The 17,128-nt window shown below is 38.2% G+C and overlaps 1 protein-coding gene across 1 annotated transcript; it reads right to left on the bottom strand.

Annotated features, from left to right (window-relative positions):
• Positions 1-1,106: 1,106 nt before the first annotated feature.
• On the bottom strand, positions 1,107-16,882 carry DCUN1D5 (defective in cullin neddylation 1 domain containing 5). The gene is made up of 8 exons (XM_075418007.1): positions 16,724-16,882; positions 14,225-14,316; positions 11,521-11,591; positions 11,027-11,118; positions 5,663-5,771; positions 5,465-5,569; positions 4,495-4,597; positions 1,107-3,436 (listed from the first exon to the last, which is right to left on the bottom strand). The coding sequence occupies exons 1-8, from the start codon at positions 16,807-16,809 to the stop codon at positions 3,381-3,383; spliced, it is 714 nt and encodes a 237-aa protein (XP_075274122.1). The 5' UTR covers positions 16,810-16,882; the 3' UTR covers positions 1,107-3,380.
• Between the last annotated feature and the right edge of the window lie 246 nt (positions 16,883-17,128).

A 17,128-nucleotide genomic window follows, 5' to 3' on the forward strand; every position in this document is an offset into this window, starting at 1 on the left:
CACCAAGCTTGTATCCACAGTCATCTCAAATGCAAAATTCAAATTCTGCTATATAGAAATGTGAAATTACAGCCATTAGTAAGATATTAGATGTTTAAACAGTGAAGATAAATTGGATCAAAACTACATATACAGTTAAAGACACAGGTAAACATACATGACTCTTTAATGCAAGATCACATTTTTACATAGGAGAAATTACATTCCAATCTACCAGTATGGCTTTTTCCATGAACAGGTGGGCATTTTCAGATTTAAAAACCAAAACTGTTAGCTGTCTAAGAAAGCTAGAAAAAATTAGTTATGTTAGGAAGAATTAAATACCAAGAAATGAAAGTGAGATTAAAGTGAAGTTTATAACATCAATATAGACACTACTATGATTTAGTTTTGGAAGACATTTCACCTTTTATTTTATTATTTGTCATAACTGTGGAAGCATATTTCACCTGTGAACTTTCACCTTAGAATACTGAAAAATAAGGTGTCATTTTTTTTTTTTAGTTCAACAGACTGAAATGCACCTGAGCAAAGCAAAATTGAAGTTTTAAGACTAAAGAAAGCATGTAGTTGAACTCAGTTTTGGCTTGTGGATATGCACAAAATTAAAAAAATAAACAAACAGCTTTCGGCACTTATCCACAATAAGCTATAAGGCAATTTAATAAAAGACAACTAATAAAAGTGATCAGCTCACAATGAAACTGTACAAGCCATTATTTCACATTTAAACAATATATCTGATTGCAGTTTTGAGCACAAAAACATAACTTAAAATCCTATTTTATTCGAATTTGAAAAACTATATTGATTTTAAGTAGTTTAAATACATTCATTCCCAAAGTTTTACAGTAACTGATGATTTTCAATCACACACACAACTAAGTTATAAATCCCTGAAACATGGATTTATTATAGGAATACTGATAAAACCTTAACAGAGATACAAATGATACATCACATAGCGTCTTACACCTTAACGGTAAGTACTCAGCCACCTTGGATTGGCAGATGCATCACTCCTACTGTTAGACTCTAATACCATCCTCTAGGACCAAATGGTTTAAATTGAATTCACAACAGTTCGCAGTTACCTAAAAAAGATGTGGTTTTTTTTTTTTAAAATCACATTCTAAAATATTCGTCTTCTAACCAGTATTTCAAGACTTCTGGAAAGAGAATTTCCCAGTTTTAATGGGGACGAAACATACTAAGCAAGGAGAGTCATGGTAGTGAAATTTGAGAAAGTCATTTCAGAACCAGTGCCCCTGCAGAGATTTAGAACACAACAGAGCTTCCCCTTGACATAAGGTAATTGGTGCACATGTATCTGTGTATCTTAGGACCTCACTCTACCAGTACATCTTGGGGCTCCTGAAGTTAATCTCATTCTGGCACTAACTTTCTGTGGGGTAGGACAATTTCCAAATGAAAGGCACTCTGTTATGAGTGAAATCACAATTATCAGCAATGCAAATGAACAACTTGTAACATATTGAAGAGAACTGCTGTAGCCTACATGAGGCCTAAATTTAAGTACTTCCATTAAAAAAAGGTGGAAAAATAGATCAGCTGTAGTGCATGTGTTTGCACGCACACAGACACTAGCCACTCTACAAGCAGAGATCTTCCAAGTATCTCAATTGTTGTTTGTTTTTTTTTATTTCCCACCCCCACCAATGACTTTTTTTTTTTTTTTTTGCTTGGGCAGAACCAAGCTTCTAAGGTTGAACTGCACTATCGGGTGACTTGCAGAACAGCCATGGACCACCACTGCATTGCTTCCTGCAGCCCACAGCAAGCAGGTCTGAAGAGTAAGTTGCAAGAGTGGTCCTTGTCGTAGTAGAACAAGAGCACAGGCACACACTACTAGTTTTTCCCACTTATTATTATTATTTCTTCTCACACCTTTTCTTTTTTTTTTTTCCTTCCCTCCCACCTTGTAAAAAAAGAAAAAAATCATCTTGGGAATAAAGCTTTCCTTAAGGATAGGAAAACTCATGTTTGTTAGTCTGAATAAGGGATGTGCAAAACAGAAGTAATTTCCCTGAGGCAAAGATCTTCAAGTCATGCCTAGCTTATATTGTATATTCTTATTTCAAGCTGTTGAAGTATTTGGCACAATGAGGCCTTGATCACTGACTGAGTCTCATGGCATTATCACAGTCTACATAATGTATTTATATAATAAAGTAGAAGTTACACATGCTTCATTCTTTCATTCTGTTTCAATTTCTCACAAGTACTCATTAAAAACCCTTTCCCTCTCAAGGGTGGCATTAGGCCTCCTGGGCACAAAGACAGAGTGACACACTTCTACTGTATTTAAAGGTTGTCACGAACACTGAGCGCCTAAAAGGACAACTGCAGTAGTTACTGGACTCAATACATGGAGTAACAGGGTAAAAATTAATAGCTTGTTATATACAGGTCAAAGGTAGATGATTTAATAGTCTCTTCTTGACTTACATTATGAAAAGCATCCAGGTAGTTAAAAAAAAAAAGTCATGTTGTGAATGCTTCCAGTCTAAAACATGTAAGAAGCAAAGCTTGAAATGAAGTCTTTCCAGCTTTCCCTTTTAAAATATAAATTGCACTATTTATACAAAGCAATCCAAAGTCTAAATCATACTAAAAATGTGAAGCTGCCTTACTGTACCAAAACGTATCTGTGTTCACCATCTGAAGTACAGGCAACTGGTTTTCAGCCACTCTGCATACAGAGCCATATGCTCGACACCTTTCTGCTTTAAAAGGGCCTGCCATTAAATGCCATGCCACTGGGTACCGAACAAAAATGAAGGGGAAAAAAAAAAAAAAAAAAGAGAGCTTAAGGCCTTTGTCTTTGTAAGGAGCTGAAAACTGCGGCACAACCCATGACCACATGACCATACATAACACACAAATTAGCACGCTCCCACCCAGGGCTCCAAAAATCAGTCATTCTTTCTAATGTTTGCCACACAAGACAATCATACCATCAGCAAACAGTGCCAGTTCAGCAATTTTAAGGTCTTCAAAAATACATAGCAAAGGGCACTTCTGAGAAAGACAATCTTAAAGATTTGGTTTTAAAAATAGACACCACACTCACATTCAAGGGACATTCTTCACTTTTAGGCCTTTGTCACAAATCTGAATCTTTATTGTTCTGAAATAAATGCTATAAACATAAGACTCAAAACAAGAACTCCAACTTTCAGTCTCAGGAGAGGTGTGGTTCAATGCCCATATCGCGTGTAACAAGAAAATTTCCTTAAAAAAGGAAAAAAATTACTGTAAAGTCTTTCTTAAGAATGAAAATGCAATCCTTTGTTTTTCTCATTGGTTTGTGTACAGACGGGCACCAAAAAACTTTTGCATTTTCTTTTGAATTCTTGCTATGACGCTTGACGAACTTTTTGCCATTCAACAAATTCATCCAAAAGTACAGGCCCTGCAAACGGATGAAACTTGGAGTTACATTTGCCAATGTTTTTCAAACACCTTCTCTTAAAGTATGAGGGTTCATACTATCAGTCTAGGTAACATCCATGTCAATCCTATGGTCAAATACCCAAGACTCAACAATGACTAGAATCATTTCAATCCAAGGGTGGCAAAAAGGGCAGAAATAACACAACACAGAACTACAGAAAAAAGTGTTCCTGACATCTGATGGGTGCACTGAACTGAACTGAAGAAAGCTGGAGAGGGACTCTCTACAAGGGTTTGTTGTGCAAGCACAAGGGGTAATGGCTTCAAGCTGAAAGAGGGCAGATTTAGATTAGATATAAGGAATAAATTCTTTACTATGAGGGTGGGGAGGTGCTGGCACAGGTTGCCCAGAGAAGCTGTGGATGCCCCCTGCCTGGCAGTGTTCAAGGCCAGGCTGGACAGGGCTCTGAGCAATCTGGTCTATCGGAAGGTGTCCCTGCCCATGGCAGGGGGGTTGGAACCAGATGATCTTTAAAGTCCCTTCCAATCCAAATCGGTGTATGATTCTATGATATTGTAAACCAGCACAACTAATTCCTTCTTCCTAGAGCTTTAAAAATTGCAGCACATAATTATAACACAGACCAAAATGGAATGCCTAATGCAATTCAGTCATAGTATGACTGACTATCAGCCAGCTGTAGAGCTCAGCCCCAGGTACCAGCAACTAGGCTACTTTAGAGTTAGACTAGAGTTTATTACATACTAGTAAAAAATGAGTTTGCTGTTTATAATTCTCTTTGCAAGTCTATAGTTTCACGTAGCAAGCAGCTTCACTAGATCCTCAACTGAACAGAAGCTGGCTGAAATACACCACCATTAATTGTAGTAGTATGTCAGGGGTATATCTGCAGTTTGAAGATTGGTGGTTATCAGGACAATTTTTCTACTTTGTCTACGTTGTTGCAGAAGAAATAGTCTATACCTTACAGTATTGTTACTGTTACAGAATTTTTTTTATGCAAATTGAAAATACTGAAATAATAGTTGAATAAGCAAAATGTTATGAATACTTACATGCACCATCCTCATCGTAGTTGCTAAGATCTGCATGGACAGTTCTGCTGAACTCCAGCACGTTGTACCACTGATCCTTGTTCATAACTCTATACTTCGATTGCTAGCAAAAATCATTTCAAAACATTAAAACGTCAGGTGACATTTGGTAATGCTGCATCTCATTTCTCTCATTTTATCTTCAATCAGTTCCTAACAAACAATTTAATGGGTAACAATGGCTACCATTTCCTTGGTTTTCCATATTTTTAAAATACTACATATGCACATATTTCATAGTTCTGAAACTACATAAAAAGGTTTCTTGAAAGACCAGAGCAAAATCAAAATACCAGGGAATCAGGAAGTCACCACTCTTAAGACTTCAAAACCCGGTAAATTTTCATCTTGCTCTGAAGTGGGGCATACCTAGCTCAGATATATTTCCAGAATGAACGATCACAAAGATCTTTTCTCCAGGGTACAACACAGTATGATCATAAGGGCATGTACTCTGCAACTTGAGTACTAATTTGAAGCCAGGAAATAGGGTCAAGCCTAGTATGCTCCACATTAACCTACACACATCCACATTACTAAGCCACTTGCAGCTGAGCTGACCAAAATCTTCCAGAGACAGCCAGAACTCGAAGTACCTACATACTGTGTCTACACAAAGCAAATTTGAAATTCAGCACAGATGCAGTTGAAGAGACTATTGGGCCTCTATTATTTAATCTTAAATTTACATTTATAGTACAATTAAGGTGGAATTTTAGTTGCCTTTGATAAGGGAAGGGAGGTGAAGCGCAGGCATAAAGAAAAAGGATCTGTGATGCATTCAAGAACATCACTGTTTCATAAGCACATCGAGCAAGGGAAGGGGAGCAATGTGGATACATTCTTGAGCAAAACAACACAACCCCTGAAAGCTTTTCACAGGACAGCCCAACTACTATGCCATCATTCAGAAAGTCAAGGAAACTTGTACCTCCAGGTATTGATAAAATACTGAAAACAGTGGCCAAGTTCTTCCAAGCAGAAGAGCTAACATGGATTTTGCAGTATCAATATCAAGACTTCGCTGGTCTTTATCCTAAGGTCGAATAAAGAAAGCACAAAACCCACTCAAGTTCAAGCTTGTTGAATAATTAAAATAAGAACTTCTCTAACATTCCAGTAGTCTTACCCTTGCAAAATCAAAGGCATATCTGTAGATATTCTTAAAGGATGAAATGTCATTCAATTGTGACCGCAAGAAGTCAAACTTACTCTGTAATTTTTCTGTACAGTCACACCTTAAAATAAAGAAAAATAAATGACATTAGAAGTTCAAAACAAAACATTCAGACAATGAAAAAATGTCAGCAAACATAAGAAATTAAAACCATCAAAACGCAATCATCAGATGTACAGGAGCAATGCTATGGAAGTGACTTAAAGAACACTCAACATGTTCAACATTTGCAGCTTACTGCAATGATGAATGCCTGGCTTCTGTAACTAGTTTTTTTTAAATGTATCAGCAACACAATACAAAGTCTCTGCTTTACTTCTCAAATAGTAGTCTTTTTATGCCTTACTCTGCAATTTATATTCATACCCAGGACTATCTTATCTTTCAATCACTATGAAAGTTTGGACAAAATAGTATGCAGTGTGCATTAAGGTGGTAAAATGCAGCTGTAAACAACAGCTTTATGCCATATCTCTTTGGACAAAACCAAATGCTAAACACACTTCAAGACTACATATTTACCAGTGGAAGGACTGAGCAGGCACTCTGCAAAACATACTAGTCTGCTCATTTTTTATGACTGATAAATGCAAGCTCTGATAAGCCTGGATTAGTCAGTAGCTATCCAACTGAAAATTCACAGGCTGTATGAGAATGCACAGGTCTGCTAGCTGACAGGATAGCCCTTTGGCAAAAATAACCTTTTGGCAGAAAAGATGATCTCCATGTATTTCACTTAGCAAGGACTTTTGTTTCCAAATAGAAAATGGGTTAAATTCACCAACAATGGCAGAAAAGAATGTAATTTACACACACTAATCCTCCAGGAAAGATTCACTCCAAAGAATAGTTGTTATATTGTATCACATTTTATTCTTATAAAATAATAGCTGCCATGATTAAAAAAAAAATCCACCCTGTATCCTGCGTGACAGGAGTAACACTTTCCGAAACGCAGATGTACCTCAACACTCCCTTTGGTAACATGTCCCCCTCCTGGCAGCCTGCCTCTCGGGGAACAGCTCCTGTGGACCGGTCCCAGCAGCCACAGCAAGGGCCCTTCGGGAGCACCGGAGATGACGCTGTGCCACAAAGGCATCTCATTTTATATCCATATCTCTTCTTTCTATTCTCAAATCTTCATACTGCAATAATATTGCCCTCTACATTTGAGGACAAATCTACCCATTTAACAACTAACTAAATGCTCACATCATTAGTGTACTAATGACATATATGAACTACTTAAAGTGGGTTTACCACACATTTTATCAAATATAATTTGACTGACATTATTTACCATACCACGGATAACACAAATTTCAGTGTGTCTAAATTTCTTACAAAATATTTTGTTAAAATTGTTCAAATAATCATAAAATTAAGTACAAAGTAAAATTCCTGTTGTCTACTGTACTACTGGCTATATGCATTTTAATGCAGAAAAAGTTGATAAGAAAATGTGCAATTATTAAGCCTCAAGACTCCTGAGCTATTGTCAGCCTATTCAAAGCCAAACAGTAAACCGGATCACCTGCAAACAGACAGGCATCACCCTTTGAATCCCAATGCAGGGATGGATCTCTGTTAAAGCCATTTAAGGAATTTCCTTACCTGGCCACTAATTTTCTTCACACTACTGAGGTAAGGAGCTATCAAACTCCTCTTTTATAGAGATATAGCTGCTTGTGTGGCTGCACCACAAACAAGATGACTGAGGTCACCCATACTTAGAATAATCTTCCTAACAGTGTTTCGTTTATTTGATTTCTATTGAGGTAGAGAGTTCATCTGAGGCACAGGTAACATGGACAGAGTGATGATTCAATAACTCCTACTCAGATATTCCAATGTTTCATATTTCATAATTATTCACACATGCTTGTCTTTTACCAAAAAGAAAAATTAGTAAGATGTATACCAACATTAAACCAAAAGCATTTAATGGTAGCATATAAAGTAGTTTGAAGGTCTTTTAATCTACACAAGAGTTCCCCTGCCATCATCCAGCCCTCCAGATGGACAAAAGGAAATGATATTCCTCTAGCCCATCCACTCTCTTCAAGCACTGCAACAAGATCTTCCGAAATTTAGGTTCCATGTTCTAACTGGAGCATACAGAGGACCAAGGAAGTAATGGCTTAAGAGAGCAAACGGACATCTTTTCCGTGCTCTGGCAATGCTGTATTTTCACTATGTCAAGTGATTTACAGGTCTGGAAGACCAGAAATTGTTTAGATTCCACATTGAGTGCTATACTGGCATAAAAAAAAAAAAAAAAATTTTTTACACTATGCTTTGTGTCAGGCTCACACACATTAACAGAAAGAGGGCAATAACAAGCAAGAAGTTCGTTGGAAAATCAGCCAATATTAGGCTATCATTAAAACCAACTCAAGTAAGTTTGTTTTACTAATTATTCTGCAAACAGCAAGAAGTTACAAATCTGACTTTTCTGCCTCTCTTTCTCATGTGGCTTCTGCTGCACCTAAAAATGTGAGATCGTGACCTTATATTTCTCTCAGTAGGAATATAATCTCTCCCCTTTATCTGGCCACTCATTTTCAAAAGCTCAACTTTTATGTAAAATTTGGCTCACATTCTGAGGTTAAAAAAAAAAACAACCCACAAACAACGCCAGAGGGAAGTACTCTGACAATACAGCTGCTTGCACCTCAATTCCTTACACATGAAATTCTTTGTATTTACCTAGCTCAAACAATGACTTCTCTGGAGTTTAATAAAATCATGAATTGTAATCCTTTTCCTTTACCTTCATTTTGTAACTAGTTTTATCTTTCTTTGTAGGTCTGTAAAGCCTACAATTGACAAATACATGAGTATGCTTCTCTAACTCAGATACACAAAGTTAAATGCTCAGCTTTAAGTTATACACCTTTCAAAGGCATTAAAGCAAATGCAGATAAACAGTCCACCCTGAGGGCTATTCATGTCATCCTAAGGAGGTGTTTTAAATAGCTGAAATAAATTGCTCAGAAGAGATACTTGTTTGAAAAGAGCTTCAGGTGATTAATTTAAATTTAGGCACCCAGCTTTCATATATAAATATATACATGCACACATATATGCACAGAGGGCAGAATTCACCTTACCAATCCGATATACTAGAAACCTCACTTCCACACCTTAAGTCAAGTCTCATAAGTTGCTACTTAGTGCTCGATCCACCTTAATTTTGACAGTGTATACCTTATCACATACTTATTTTTCTCCTCCTCTCTAAAGAACAAACTTCATTAACATATTACAAAATCACACACAAGAAGAATGTAACTTCAAGACTCGGGCACCCAAATCTTGGTATCTAACTGTAGATTAATATTAGGTGTCTAAACTTCAGGTGTTGCCATTCATAGAGGTCTAGCCAACCAACCGGTAAGTGCAATTCAGGTGACCAGTCACTAGGTCTTAGGGCAAACTGAATAACTCCCTAGCCTCCGCTAGACTGACTAGATCTCCAAAGATTGCAGTAAGAGTTTAAGAAATCCAGCTCTTGCACATAAACCACACATTTAGGTGTCTTACTATGGAGTTGAATTCCACACAGCCCTGTTCATGCAATTACCTTCTGTGACATTTCACATATTTTGAAGTAAAGATTATGTAATATAACTCTGACTTAGAATACACTCTGGGCTTTTAATGCATTTTAATGTCATTTCTGCATGCAAAAAATAATAAAAAAGCTGTGCAATAATGTAATAATACTCTGTTGCTTTAACAGTATAAAATCCTTCTCCTTCAAAATGTCTGTCAAACCTTTCAAGAGAAACTAGATTCCCTCATACAAGATAGAATCCCATAAGATGATCCTCCCTTCCCAGTAAGCACAAACAGTACAAGTCTATGGACTTATATTCTCTTTTTAAGCCAAGAAATCTTGAATTCCTTTATGCGAGTGTCACTGCTTCATCCAGCTGCTTAGTGTACGGCCTGCTAATGGAGCACACCCAGGGGAAACAAAACATACAGGTTAACTGGTTTAGGCTTAGGCAAGTGCTTCGATCACGAGTCTGTTTATATTAAAAATGAACATCAGCACCATATTTTCTGTCTTAAACACATTTAGCCTACAGCATGACCAGCTCTGTTGTTAAAAGAACCAGAAGATTCCTAATCACAACAGATTATTACAAAGTCTATAATACTGGCTCTGATGAGGTACCCGTTTTCATGCATCTTTGTGCTTGCACTCTGCTAGACTAGCTAACTCTCGAGAGCTTCCATTTAGTCACAAAAATTAAATACTTCAGAGACCAAATTATACACATTCACCGCATCAAAAAATTTATGCGCCCAGAATTTAACCTCTGTTGTCCTGAATTTCAGGCAATTTAATCATTCCAGCTCTTGCTAAATTTAAGAGCTTCTGACAGTCACAAAATAATGAAAGTGTCTGTTGGAAGCCTGATCCCAAATCAAGTAAGATTTGCACAAGGGAGTGAGGCCAGAATCACTTACTCCACAGTCTCGAGTAACCAGAGGGTATCTGCGCAATACAATTTCCCAAACCAATTCACAACTGACAGGGCAACTGTGCCAACTGCAAGGGTCAAAAAACCCCCCTCTTTCTCATCATGCTGTACGTGCAACAGTAGCTCCCTGACATTTTTAATATTGAATGCAGCGTCATAAGAAGTCCCCCTTAAAGCACTCATGTACCATAAGGAGTTTCACGAAGAGCCAAGAAAAAGTGACAAATGAACTAAACATCACAAAAAGCTGATGAGTTTCATGAAAGAAACAACCTCTTTAGGCAGAGCATTATCTCACCAAAAATCCTTACAAACAGAAGAAGGAGCAAGAATTTTATTTACAATTTCAGAAAGTGTTATTTAACCTAACCATTAAGCATGGCTTCTGACCTAAATCTAATAAATAACACTAATAACAAACATTATTATCAATGCAGTCCTCATCTATAAAGCTTAGAAATCAGTAAAAATTTTCTAGAATCCCAGTACTGAGATATGCTTATGGGTATCTCCAGATGTACTTATTTGCGTCTGGTAACTAGCATGATATCTAGTTATAACATAACTTTTGTAAGAAAAAGCAGCCACCAAAACCTGGCTTAATAGGGCTAGGCAAAACTTTATCATTTGAGTGAATTCATCAGATTCACAACTCAATGAACAGTAGCTACTTCCAGTTGTTGATTGAGACCAGACCTAAAAGCAAGAATTTCTGTGTCTTACTGCAAATGCACAGTAAACCGAGGGCTAGAATAATTAAGCTACTGGTACAAACATAAAATTAGAACATTCTATTACATATATGTAATAACACTCTTACTGTAATGAGGTCATTCCTTTTAACCATTCTTCCTTGGTAAAAAATCCCATGCTTTCAGCCTCTAGTTTCCAGGCTAAAACTAACATAATAATCTAGGTGAGGGGAAAAAACAAGGGGAGAAAAAGGAGTCAGTACATAGGAAAAGGCTGATTTCTACATGTCCAAGAATAAAACCCTAACCATTCAAACATTCTAGCAATTTTTGTACATGTTTATATTTTATACTTGCTACCATTTCATAATTCAGCTATGCACAATCTTTTTCCCTCAATTTCAATTTCTGAAAGTGAAAGATTATTATAATAAAACATACAAAAACCCTAACACACCAGTCATGCATAACTGACACACTCAGCTGAAACATCTTAGAACAGCTCCTAAAAGCAGGAAGATAAACAACTCTTTGCTTACTGAAGTTAAGAGTTTTACACAGACCTTAATCTTCTTCAAAACCCCTCTTTCAAAGTGTTATAAATATCGTGCAAGAAACCTACATTTTCAGGCTCAACACCGATGTCCTCGCAGAACTTTTCCATTCCTTCGGGCCCCACAACTTCATCGGGACCTCCAAAACCAAAAAGAAAACAGCTTGAAATCCAAGTAACATTCACTGCTCACAAGGGCTATGCATAACAATAACTAAGACTATACTGCATACAAGCTATCTTTAAAAACACTGAATTAGACTATTAAGTAGCTTTTATGATAGAACCATTCTATCAACTGCAGGGTGGAGACATGTATGTTACGTATGAAGTAACACTATAAACTAAAAGCAAAATTAAACCAGAACTTTCATGTTGTGCACCGCCTCCCCACAACAGCAGTCAAGCTATTCTAGTGTGTGCACACAAGTTCTCAACAGACACTGAGTTTCCCACTGACATAGCTCAACTCCAATAACTGTGGTGGTCAACTGTTTTTGTGACAGCTTGGGTACTGCTACTCTGTGCTGAAGTTATAATAACGTTTTTGAAAGAGTTATTTTATCAACAATAAAAAAGAATTAATTCCATTTGAGCTACTACTACAGATGTTACTCTTTCAGTGGTGTTAACATTATGGGTTTGCACTAACACAGAAGAGGATGAATCTTCAAATAATGTAAGGTTACTTCTATGACATGAGTAATATGAGGAGAGTGATAACAATAAATCAGAAAAATGCTAAGCATGTTAGCCATGTACAAAGCAGAAAAAGGTTTATGACTGCAATGAAAATAACTTGATTAGGACCACAACGGTTAGTGTTATACTGTCATTTTTCCATTTAACACAAAGAAAGCCTCTAAATATGCTGTTTTGCTGCTTTTTAAAGAGCACATACAGACATACTCTACACCACTTTGTTTCTCTGTATCTCTCTCTGGTTTCAGTTAGTTCTCCTAAGCCTGTTCCAAAAATGACTCCTACTGGGCAACCAAATATTATTAGAAGGTCTGTTGACATGCTATTTTGAGGTGTCTTGCATCATTATGTTAACACTGTTTTAGTGAATATGAACCCATGTAAAAGGTAAAGGCTTTATATTCCAAAACAACGTGCCATTTTATGATTTTTTTGCAAATTTTGCAATTAATACACAGACAAAACAGTCCTTTTTTTTTTCTTCCCCCTCAATGATACCCGTCTCCATTTCACCTGCATCCGTGGCTGGTATTCTAAGCAGAATTCTTTTTAAGAATTTGGATAATGTACTTTGAATAATTACTCACTGTGAGATAAGAAGATAGTCAATAAAAACTATTGAGAATGGATACTTTTACAGGAGAATAAAATGCAACTGGCATTTAAGATAGCAAACCCCTACCTCTAGAAAAATGTTGCAAAGAACATTTCACCTAGGTAAGCCAGGCAAAACACTGTCATCTTGTTTTGGGAAGCCCTTACATAGAACATGCTAAAAAAAAAGTGCAAGTTTAACTTAAAGGGAAACACATACAAGGGTTCACTGGTAATGACAAGTATAAACTTGAATCAGTGTTTTTGGCCCACAAAACATGTACAATTCATATATATATGTGTGTGTGTGTACAATTTTATCTTTTAATGGAAATATTTTATCTCCCACAGTGTATAATTTCACTGGAATTCTATTTTATGCTAGAAATGTGGCATATTTTGATTACCGGTTAACTAAAAAAGTATAACCTCCTACACTTAGTTCTTGACTCAACAACAAAACTAAAATTTGCAGGCCTTAAAAGAGTTAAAAGTATGTGCAGGCACATTTATCAGAAGAAAATTAACTGAGAATTATTATTTTCCTCAGAAAAGACTCTTTACTCCAAAAAAGTATGCCTCAAACCTAAATTAGAAAGCACATTACTACAGTCAGGAGTAGTTCATTACTGTGGAAAGACTGCAAGGAAAATATCAGTTCTGATAAATATACTCAAACCAATTGCTGGCAGATAGATCATAAGCTCATTTCATACTGAGAACTGGCCATTCATGAGTTTTAATTGCCAGCTAGTTATGATGGACTTCAAGTAGTTACTAAACAACAAAAGAAATTAGTAACAGTTTATAGATTCTCAATTTCTAACCATGTAATTGGTAAATAAAAGGCAGTAATAGCCTAATAAATTCTCCAAAATACACTGCATATTCAGTGAAAGCAATTATTACTTGGATAGCAATTCTGATTTATTTGAAAGAGGCTACTTCTAACATTTTTGAATGAAAATATTTGGTTTTTAGGATATATAAAATGTCAGGACAGATTCTCAGATAGGAAAAATGGTATACGCTTCTATTATTTTATTTTGTAAAATAGAAAACCCAGAGGCTTAAATCAAGAGCTATTTCATTATCCTTCCAACTTGATTATAAACAAGATCTACTTAGATAATCTAAACTATTTCTCAACGTCCTGACTTCTACTTGTCCATTTCAAATCAGGAAGTAGAATCATTCAGTACATCCTGGTTCAACACTGTACTGTCCAACATCAGTTATTTAATTTTAAAGGACACCAGGTTAAGTTATAAAGCACAGAGTAAAGAAGAAAAAGTCAAAAAGAACAAATACTGAAAAGGTGATAGTAAAAGCTATACTAATTCAAGTGCATGTTATAAGGAAGTAAATATGGACATACTTTTACGCCTACATCAGCACAAAAAAATCAAAAATACAAATAATATGTTTGTTTTAAACAAAAACATATAGCTTTAAATATGAATCCATTGCATATTACCTGCGTATTCATAAAACCAAGCCAGGCACTTTTTGCTTGAAAAATGTTCCTCTCCACTTATTACTTTACCAGAGGCTTGTGATCTGCAATAGCTTATAGAAACACAAGGGAAGTGTTATTTTAATATGACAAATCAGAAATAATTTTAAATTAAATTCCAAATTGTTTATGATTAGTTCAAACTATTTAAACTGTTTCACAAAGTCAATATACATCAACAATAAAGCTGAAATTGTTAAAGGGCAACTGTCTGCCATGCTATTTCAACACTTGTTGGAACATAAAAATACCTTGCAATACAACCCTCTCATAACCCAGTTTATTGCAGCTATTACTTTTTCTGAAATGCAAGAGTACTGTTATCTTGTAGATATTAAACCAAAAAACCCCCACACAGATGGTCAAAATATCGCTACTCAGTAATTCAAATGCCTTATTATATACTTATGTTTACACGTACAGGCATTTAAAGTTAGGTCTCTAATAAGCAGCATGATCTTCAAGAGTGCTGAATATGCACAGATCCCATTTAGGTCAACAGGAGCTGCAGTCTGACATATTTAAAAGTCAGGCTATTTATAGTCAAGCATCCAAATTTGGGAAGAAAACTCAGTCAATTTGTTTACATTAAACATGTAACTAAATATCTGTAAATTCTATAGACGTTTGGTACACATACTAGAATAGTAACATGCAATCTATGGTAAGACTAACACTGCTCAGCACACACAGTTTCACCCCCTGCATTGTCTTCATTATGCGAGACACAACCCAGTTTGCCTAGGAAGTGAATTTTCATAATTTATCATTTTTGAGAAGAATACATGGAGTAACTGACTTCTTCCAGTAAAAACACTGACCACCTGAAGGCATCTTTAGTCAGTAAGGAGTTGCAGCACCTTTTCAATCCACGCTCCTTTCAAATACAAGTTACAGACTTTCAGAACAAGCTAAGGTTATTTCTAAGAATGAGGTGAAAGTTAATCATATGAGAGGATTTAAAATCATGCAGCTCCTACACTGCAATTTAAAAATGAAAATGTCAAGCAAGAAAAGAATAGTTCAGTTCTGAGAGGTGGTGAACAACTTTATCTCCCATGTAGCACTCTAAGCTTCAGTGGAAAAGAAAGCAGCGCTCTCTAAGATGAAGCCTTGTGTGCTGAAAGCTAGAATTAAAGGTGTACTACAGACAAACATCCATTAAACTGCTACTAAAAACACAAGTCACCAGAAAGAGCCATACTGCATGCTGCTGCTTGTTGATTTTATCCCGTTTAACATATATCCATCTGTAATCACTGGTTTTGTTAAAGAATATTACCAATACCTTGCTACATAAGAATGCTACGTCAAAAGTGTTTGTGTATCTAGCATTTTGTGATCAGCTAGTATGAACTCTCATTTACACCGTAGTTTCTGCCCAATGACTACTAGCTTCCTGTAGAGTCTTTTTTTTTTTTTTTAAAGAGTTTTCAAAACATTTTTTTTTAAAGTAAAGAAATCAAGATGACAAAATTTTGGTCAGCAGTGTTCCAGAAAGATGAACTGAAACTGGAACAGATGCAGAGAAGAGCTATGATGAGCAAGGAAACTTAAAATCGGTATTACAAACCAGAAGAATTTAGCTTGCTTAATTTTAACAAAATAAAGCGTGAGAAAACACAAGCACTCAGTCCAAATACACTACGTGGCAGAACCATGAGGGAGAAGTGTTACATTAAGGATAAGGAAGGCACAAAGAACAGTTACTAACTGCTTATGTATAAATTTAGACTGAAACTAAGAGAGCATTAACGACCACAGAAAGCGAGCTGTGGAACAGTTACCCAAAATGACAAAATAAAAGCCTGGGTACTTCTAAGCTCAAGCCTGGTCACCCTGCGAGCACCGCCATACGCCGCAGTTTCTTGCGACAGCCGTTCCCATAGCGCGGATGTCGCAAGTCCTTCGTATTCCCATGTCCTCAGGACGCCTGCCGTAACTGCCCGTTTACTGGCAGGCTTCGCACGCTCCAGCAGATGCGCGGGGCACGCAGCTACGCGGCGCCTGCTGCGCCACGCTCAGGGGTTACCGTCCCCACGGTAACTCCTGGGTACCGTGGCACAAGCGGTCTTTTCACGGTAGCTAGCACACAAGGTGCTTCAGACTCCAGCGTTTATTAGAAAAACCTTTTGCTGATGTTTGTGTTGGAGTGTGCTGACCACCTCACTGCAACAGAAGAACAGACGATTTAACGCAGACCCTGCGGGTACCGGCAGCCTGGAGAGGAGGGGAGCTGCCCGCCGCGGGCACAACGCCGGGCCCGGCCCCGCCGCCACAGCGGGAGGCGAGACCGACGGGCGCGGTGGCAGCTCCAGGAGGAGGCCGCGCACAGGCCCGACGGGGCGGCACGGCACGGCACGGCACGGCGGGCCCCCCCACCCCCGCGGGCGCTCGCCCGGGACGTGACAGCCGGCACCCGCGGCCGCCGCTCCCGCCCGGTGCGCCGCGAGAAGGTACCTGCCGAGTTTACACTTCTTGAGGCCGGCGTCCTCCGCCGCCGCAGCCGCCGGCCCCGAGGACTTCCTCTTCTTCTTCACCGGCATCGTCCCGCCTCGGGCCGGGGGCCGCCCCGATGCCGGGGCCCGCAGGCGAGGGCCCCCCCCCCCTCCCTCCCCTCCCCGGGCTCACCGCCCCTCGGCCGCCGCCGCCTTCCAAGAACGGCAGTGAGGAAACGAGAGGAGCCCCCGTCCCGTCCCGCCCCGCCCCGCCCCGCTGTTCCCCGCCGGGCCCCGCCGCCGCCCCCTGGCCCCAGAGGCGGGTGTCGCGCCCGAGAGCGGGTAACCGGACGGTAACGGCTGCTCAGGGAACGGCGAGCGACCCGGACACAAACGGCGCGGAGCAGGAAGTGACAGCCCTCCTCGG

Source organism: Opisthocomus hoazin, chromosome 1 (genome assembly GCF_030867145.1).
Source record: "Opisthocomus hoazin isolate bOpiHoa1 chromosome 1, bOpiHoa1.hap1, whole genome shotgun sequence".
Lineage (NCBI taxonomy): Eukaryota > Metazoa > Chordata > Aves > Opisthocomiformes > Opisthocomidae > Opisthocomus > Opisthocomus hoazin.

Excerpts from the sequence above, each read along its gene's own strand:
- DCUN1D5 (XM_075418007.1), bottom strand. The coding sequence starts at position 16,809 with ATGCCGGTGAAGAAGAAGAGGAAGTCCTCGGGGCCGGCGGCTGCGGCG. Across the intron at positions 5,570-5,662 it reads ATGCCTTTGATTTTGCAAGG|GATAAAGACCAGCGAAGTCT; the intron begins GTAAGACTACTG and ends ATTCGACCTTAG. Across the intron at positions 3,437-4,494 it reads CTACGATGAGGATGGTGCAT|GGCCTGTACTTTTGGATGAA; the intron begins GTAAGTATTCAT and ends ATCCGTTTGCAG.